This window comes from Lipotes vexillifer, unplaced genomic scaffold (assembly GCF_000442215.2).
Source record: "Lipotes vexillifer unplaced genomic scaffold, Lipotes_vexillifer_v1.1 scaffold70, whole genome shotgun sequence".
NCBI lineage: Eukaryota > Metazoa > Chordata > Mammalia > Artiodactyla > Lipotidae > Lipotes > Lipotes vexillifer.
Window position 1 is genome coordinate 728,256 of NW_006789896.1, and position 7,591 is coordinate 735,846.

Genomic DNA, 7,591 nt, shown 5'->3' on the forward strand with positions numbered 1-7,591 from the left:
TGGATGCTGTCCTGGGGGCTGTGTCACTTGGCAGTCGGCCCGGGAGGGTCTGCTCCCCCGTACACCCAGCCAGAGCCTGCCCAGTGGGTGCCCCTCCCCCCTCCCCCGCGGCAGGCCTGGGAGGGGGCATTCCTCTCCCCCTCCAGCTACTCCCCTTGCAGCACAGTGGGGCACAGATCCTGGGGCCTTGATTCCAAAGCGGAAATGCCATTCTGGGAGGCACAGTCTTGGGTGGGGGGGGCGGGGAGTTTAAGTGGAAAAGCAGCAAATTTTTGAAATGCCTGGGCCAGAGCTGGGTTCTCCCCCCACGCCTGCCCGCCCACAGGAGCAACCCCGCCCCCAGCGCTGCTTTAATCCAGCCCCAGAGAGGGAGGGTCTCTGGTCCTCCTCCTCCCAGGCTGCCTCCTCCTGTCTCCCAAGGCCAGCTAGGGCGGAGTAAGGCCAGCCCTTTTGCATCCCTGCCCATTCCTGCAGAGACCTCCTGCCGTCTGGCTGTGAAGCCTGGTCCCCACCCCACTCCCCACCGGAGTGGAGACCCGGGGAAAACCTAGGGACTCCCTCCAGCTCCCAGCATGGACAGATGTTCACACACAGCCCAGCTGGTTCTGATCTGATTCCTTGGAACCTGGAATGCCAGCCAGGCTGAGGGCAGGGGCAGGGGCAGGGTTTCGGAGGGGCTGAGCCCGCAGTTTCCTTTCTGACTTTGGGGCACAGCTTTGGGAACAAGCAGGAGAGGATGCTCTAGGTAGTGTTCCCCTGAGAGTTGGCTCTTCTGTGGGAGAACTGGGCTGTTTTGAAGGTTACAGGAGGTCCCGTCTTGAGGAGGGCAGAGGGTAGCAGCTAGTTGTCCCATTTCTTCTTGAGGACTCTGGGTCACACTGAGTCCAAATCCCAATTGCTCCTTACCCACACCCTATGCTGGGAGTTCTGTCCAGTGGTTCCCCGAGAAACTTTGGGGGAAATACAGATGTCCAGATTCCCCCCACACCCGGGATTTCTGGAGGAGGGGACCTGTGGGAGGGGTTTTTAGGGGGGGATTCCTAAAAAACAGGAATCTGTTTTTTGACAAGCTCTCCAGGGGACCAGCCAGACTTGGGGTGCCCTAGCCCAGCTCCTTCCTTTTACAGATGGGAGAGGGCCTGGCCAAGGTAGCACACCTGGCGAGAGGCTGAGTCGGCCATCCCTGGGTGTCAGGTGGAGGGGCACCTGTGGGTGCACCGTGGGCTTGTATGTATTTTATAGGCCGTGCCCGAGGGTTCTCTGCAGGGTGGGCCCCCATGCTTCCCTGGAATTTCGAGCTGCCTGATGGTGTCCACACACTCAGCAAATGGGACAGTCTGGTTCTGGAGAGGTCCCATCCTAGATCTCTCTGCAGACCACTGTGCAAACCTGGACTGTGCTCAGGGACTCTGATGGCTACATGGGGTGACAGTCACCAACTTGCCCCCTAGGGAGGGGGAGCTCAGGAGAACCAAGGTGTCCTTCACTCAGTTTCCCTGTCGTGCTTCGTCTCTCTCCCTCATTCTCATCAGCATCCCTCCTACCCCCTGTTGCTGAAACAGGAGTCGTTGGGGCACAGGCGTTAGCCCTGGACAGGGCTGACTGAGGGAGGGATTGGGGTAGGGGCACATCTCCTAGAGCAGCACCGAGACAGTGGGGGACACTTCGAGGAGACTGAATTCAATTCCGAGGGGAAGGTGGGAGATGGCAAGCTTCTTGTCCCTGGGTGCACTGGAGCCTCCCGCGCACGGCTGGTAGAACATGATGCGCTCCGGTTCTACTCTCCCTAGATTACAGGGACAGCCGCAGTCCCCAGCTTCCCTGCTGTGTCTTCATGTCCTGGGGCTCTTACACCAAAGGCCTGACCAGAGTCGGTGTGGTGGTCGTATTATTAGTTTTCTGCCAGCTGGGACATACCCCTCTAGATGCAGATCTAGATGCCGGATGGACACGCGTGAAATGCCCCAGGTTGGTGGGCGGGGAAGGCAGACTTGAGGCTGGTGCCTCCGGGGCTGCAACGGCCACGGGGGAGGAGGGCAATCCCGGCAGTCTTCCCAGAAGAAGAAGTCTTAGGCCTTTGAGGAGGCGCGCGTTCTCGCCCACGGTGGAGGGCAGGGATGGGCATGCGGAGAAAAGGCGATATCCCGCGTGTCCGGCAGGCGCCTGGAGCCTAGCGCGGGTGCAAGGGTGGGGGGTGGTGGACGGTCCCACTGGGCGGCGCGTGCCCGCGCGCTCCCGCAGCCACCCGCGCCCCCGAGCCGGCGGCTCATTTGCATGGGGAGCCCGAGCGGCCAATGGGCGCGCGCGACCGGGCATGCCGGGAGCCGGGCTGGGCCCGCCGGCCTTGGCGGCGGTGGCAGGCGGGGCGGGATGGGACCGGCTCTGTGCGGCGGAGGCGGCAGCGGCGGCAACGCGAGCTTCGGCGGCGGCGGCGGCGGCGGCGGCGGCAGTGGCCGGCGAGGTGGCTGAGGCGGCCGGACCAGGACCCGGGCGGCTTCGGGGCTCTCGGGAATCCGAGAGCGCGCGGCGCGGGCAGTTTGCTGTGCGCCCTGCGGGGAGCCGGGGCCCCAGGCCGACCCAACGCGATGAACTACCTGGTGAGTGCGGTCAGCGCGGCCAGTGCGGCCCGGAGTCCACTCTCGGTGGCCGGGGCGGCGTCCGCGCGCCAGGGAGCGTCGGCCGAGGTCCGCGTACCGGCTTGGAGGCGACCCAGCTCTACCCGCGCCCGGGGCTGTCCCAGGCGGGAAAGAGCTAAGTGAGTGGCATTTCCTGCCGGACCTGCGGGTCCTGGGAACTACGGGCCGCTGGAGCCTCCGCGGGGGCGTGACCGGGCCGGGGTCCGAGGTCCTGGAAAACCCCCCTTCTGCCCTGGCCGGGGCTCCCGGAGGCCAGGACTGCGGAGGATCCCAGAGCCTGCGCACCCCGGGGGCGGCTGGAAGGACCGGACTCGGGGGCCGCGGGCCGGTAGGAGAGTTCCTGGATCCGGGAAAGTTGCTGGCCGGAGGCCCGCTCTCCCTCTGCCGGCCGCTGCCTGCTGGGTGACCTTGGGCCTGTGAGCCCTGTCTCCGAGCCTCACTTTAAATCGCTACGAGGAGCGGTCCGAGGTCCTTTGGACCGTGAACTTCCAGGGGCGTAAACTTCCAGGAAGCAGGGTGGCGATCCGTGTGTTTTGGAGTGAGGGCTGCCCATGCCCCCAGGTTAGGGGTTGAGGGCTGGGCCAGCAAGCGCGGGTGTCCATGGAGAAGTTAATAATTAACCCCCGGCCCGTCCGCGCTGGATTCCGGGACCCAGGGCGGGAGCTTCTCGGTTATTACCTACCGTGGTTGCAAAAACGGTTGTAGGAGCCGGGTCTTGGCAGGGGAGTCCAGGGCCACGCCGCGATCCCGGGGTCCTAGCCTCCGCGGGTAGAGCGTGGGAGCTGGGGAGGGGCGGGGCCGCTGCCCGGGTGGCCGCAGCCCGGGCGCCCAGCCCCTCATTGCTGCTGCAGAGCCCAGAGCGGTGTTGAAAGATTCGGAGAAGCTGAGATTTGCTGAGGGCTGGGCGTGGTCAGGGGGTGTGAGGGGTTTAGAGTCTGGGGAGATGTTGGGGTCTCACATCCCTCGGTAGGAGCAGTGGCTCCCTAACTGGTCTTGAGAACCGGGAGTTTATTTTCTTGGCACTCTTAGCATGAGGAAGAGTCTAAGCTGGGAGGTGCTCTCTGGGTTTGCTGTGCAGATTTCAGCCAGGCAGGGAGATGTTCCTCATCCCCCTGGGCTGGGGGACACACCCCCCACCCATGACCCTTTCCTTTCCAGGGTGGAGAGCTGATGGTGGGAGTGGAGGGATGGCAGGGCTGACAGGCTTTGAAAAGCAGGAGAAGGGCCCAGGTGCAGGTGGAGACTGGCAGGAAGGGAGGTCTGGGAGGACCTGCCGGCAAGCTCTCCTGGCACTAGCACCCACACCCGCTTGCCGTGGGCAAGGAAGGAGTCCTGTAGGTGCCGGGTGGAGGCAGGGCAGGGCAGCCCCAGCTTCTGCCAAGGCAGTCACCCTTAGCTCCCGGTGACTTTTGAAAGAGGGTGACTTTTACGCTTGTGCTGAACAGAGGCGTTAGCATTGTGGGCTGGCATCATCTCCCCAGGCTTGGGCAAGGGATTGAAGTAAGGGCAGTGCCACTAGGGAATCCTTCCTAATGAGGAAGGGCCCCTAAGACACCTGCTCTCCCCGCGAGTCACAGAGAGGGGCAGTTACTTGTCCTCACAGAACCCAGAACATAGTCTCCTGGTATGGCCCCATGCTCTAGCCATGTGCTCCCCCTGCTCTGGGATTGAGGGTGCTCTGGCCCTTGGGGTGCTGCCACGCTCTACTGGGGCTGCCAACTTGGTGGGGTCTCTCTGGCTCCAGAACTGTGCCTTAGTAGCCCCCTCCTGGCCTCCATTATTCTTTTAGGAGATCCCACCACCCTTTGTCTCTCAGGCCTGGAGAACTCCCTCCACCATCCCCCAGGAGCCCACAGCCAGTTGGGGGCAGCCAGAACCAGCCAGCAGGTGGAAGGGGGAGGAGCAGTGTTAGAGTCATGCTTGGAGGGCAGGCTGTAGGGTAGGGCGGGACAGGGTCGTTCTGCAGCAGAGACACTGGCCAAATTCCTCCTCCTCTGGATCCTTAAGGCCCCCAAACAAGGGGCTACAGAGTGGCCTCCCTCCAGGGGTCAGGCTGGGCCATCTAGCACTGGGGAGAGGCCCTGACTCCGTCTCGTTGTGCTAACTTCCTCCCACCTCTGAGTGAGGAGTGCGGCAGAGTACCAGCCTGCCGTGGAAGGAGCTCAGAGGGTGGAGGGGCAGGGCCCCCGTCTCAGTCCCCATTTCCATTGCGCATCCTGAAGTCAGGGGCTTGGTAGTCTTTTTGAGCTGGAGAACCCTGCTTTTTGTGCCAGTGTGTCCTCTTCCATCCCTGCGGAAGCAGATGGTGCTGCTCTAAGGGCTGCTGAAAGCTAGCATTTAGGGCTGGAGAGGGGCAGAGCTGAGGAGGCTTTAGATGTCCAGGCGGGGAAACTAAGGCTTCGTAAGGAGTGAAGTCCCTGCTGTCCCACCCGGGCTTCTGCCTCTGCCCCTCCAGTGGCATATCTGGGGCTGGCCACGGTGGGTTACCAGGGCCTGGTACTGTCCCTGAAGTGAAGGTCAACCTCATGCTGGGCCCTCTGCTGAGACACCAAATCCCAAGACTGAACAAGCCGGTCTCCTCAAACATGTGTGGGGTCTGTCAGCCTGGGTCGGTTCCCTGGGCTGGGTGGCAGTGGTGAGGGTTCTAAGGGGTTGAGGACCACTCCCAAGCTGTCAGAAGTTGGGGTGGGCTGGAGGGTGGAGGGCTCTGCTCTCGTGCCACCCACCTGGGCTCCTTGGTGCCCTGGCCCCAGGCCCACCTGTTCCCACCGTCCGAGGTGTGTTGGGGGCTGCAGATGTCCTGCAGTAGGAGGGCCCTCCCCATGCCACCTCTCTTCCTCTGCCCAGCCTCGCAGGGACAGTTCCTGGGATGCCCTGGCAGGAGTGGGGCCAGGGGCCTGCTTCGGCCCAAGAGCTGGGCACAAAGACATCTGCTCTTGCCACTGTAGCAAGGCCAGCTCAGGGCTCCTGATTATCTGAGGGAGCTGCTGGCGGTGGCCACCCACAGGTGGGTTTTTAGTCCTTTGTTCTGTAGACCTGTCCTCTGGGTGCTGAGTGTCAGGCATGGGGCTGAGGACCCACACACGGCCCCTGCTCTGTCCTCTGAGCCTCAGGCACTGCCAAAGCACGCAGGGAAGGAGCCATGCTCCCCTTGTCCCCTTGGAGTGGCTCTGGAATGGGAGGCTCATCCACGCTTGTCACGCTGAGCACTGAGGACTTGAGCCCAGACCCTGGTCACTCAGTTGTCCTGGGAGAATTAAGGGGAGGGTGATGCCAAGGCCTGCTGTTGCGGAGTTCCGCCCAGGATGAGGGTGTGGGGCCGTCTGGGAAGGGAAGAGGCACTGCCCTCCCAGCCCCATCGCTGCCGGGAGGTGGAGCAGAGGATTGTCAGGACCCTGGCCAGTGGGCCCGTAGCCGCTGCCCCTCCGGCGGGATTCCCAGGGCACAAGTGAGCAGCGGTTGTGGGTGTAGACCGCCACTTGGGCACACGTACGTCGGGCCTGTATCCAGTGGCCACGGGGGCTCCTTGGGACAAGCAACCAGAATACCCCAGAAATAAACTTGGCCCAGGTTTGAGATGGTTCTTTGTATGAAGAGAACTAGAGTTTCCCTAGTGACTGCTGTGTGTGGGGCTCTGTGCCTGGGGCTGGGGTGTGTGTCAGGGTGGGGGACAGGGAGGGATGGAAAAGCCCTGTGAAATTTCCACTCCTGGCTTCCATGGACCTAAGCAGTACCCCGGGAGCCACCCAGCTGCACTTTGTCATACAGCAGATCTGCCTCTGCCACTTCCTGACCATGACCCTGGCGAGTCGTGTTGTGCACCCCAGTCTCTCCATCCGTAGGTGGAGGCAATCACAGTGTCTCACGGGGTTGAAAGAGATAATTGAGGTACATAGAAGAGCCCTGCCTCTCACTGCCGGCATTATCGTCATCATTGTGAACCTGTCAGTCTCCCCACCACCAGGTAGCACTGTCCCGCACAGTCGGGGTTTGGGGATACCCAGAGCACATCCAGGGCTCTCCGGGGCAGCAGGCCGAGGGAAAACCCGTCAGATGGCCGCTGACACGTGCCCGTTGGCGGCCAAGGCCCAGCTGCTCCGTGTCTGAGGGCCCGGGTGAGTCTGGCGCACACAATGAGGGCCATTCTCAGACCAGGCAGGGCCGGTGGGGCAGCGCTCTCAGCTCCCATATGCAACAACCAGGGTGTTGTTCTGGGCGGGCCCGCTGCCTGGGGGGTGTTGGCATTGGGCAGGGGGCTCCCCTCTGTCCCCTCCCTCTGGGGTGAGTGAGCCCCAAAGGGCCTTCCTGGCTTTCTCAGGTGTGGCCGCGCGGCTCCCAGGGAGGGCAGGGCACCACCTTCCGCAAGGGGGGCTTTTGCCTGAACCCACCCATCCAGCAGCCCCACGCTCAGCCCTGCTCTGGGCCAGGCCTGGCGTGCATGTGCGGTGGAGGGACGTTCCATGCTTAAGCAGACAGGCCCCTCCCATTCTGGGCGCCCGGGTTGGGGGCACGAAGTGGGCAGTAACAAGAGGTGTCGATCAGCACTTCAAGGTGGGGACAGTGAGGTGTGGGTGCCCAGGGAGGGACGTGGGAGCTTTCTTGGCCAGGGGGGGCGGTGACACCCAAGTCACATCCTGAAGGAGGAGTAGGACACAGCAAGGGGTTTCCTAGGGTCGTGGGTGAGGCGGCCAGAGACTCGAGCGAGTCAGCAGCAGTCTCCGTGGTGCCTTGGACCCAGGTGTCTGGCAGAGTTGGCCTGAACTGCGATGGTGCCCTGGTGGTGTGCCCCTCCCAGAGGTCACAGCTGTGTCCTCTTGTGAGCTTGGGGGAAGCACTTGATTGGCCCAACAGTGAGGAAGGCTGGAAAGCCAGGTTCTGGGTAGACTGGCCCCACTCTTCCAAGCTGGGACAAGACACTGGGTCCTGGGGAGCATGTCCAGAGCAGGAATGCTCAG

At 62.9% G+C, this 7,591-nt stretch overlaps 1 protein-coding gene across 2 annotated transcripts in view; it reads left to right on the forward strand.

Moving 5' to 3' along the window:
- Positions 1–2,486: 2,486 nt before the first annotated feature.
- The window catches only part of BCAR1 (BCAR1 scaffold protein, Cas family member), a 22,013-nt gene continuing 16,908 nt past the window's right edge, over positions 2,487–7,591 (forward strand). The window contains exon 1 of one of the 2 annotated variants that reach the window (XM_007462931.1): positions 2,487–2,597. In XM_007462931.1, coding sequence (XP_007462993.1) covers positions 2,586–2,597 — 12 coding nt within the window. In that variant the 5' untranslated portion in view covers positions 2,487–2,585. The remainder of the gene's footprint in view (positions 2,598–7,591) is intronic. The other variant, XM_007462930.1, reaches the window with a different exon arrangement.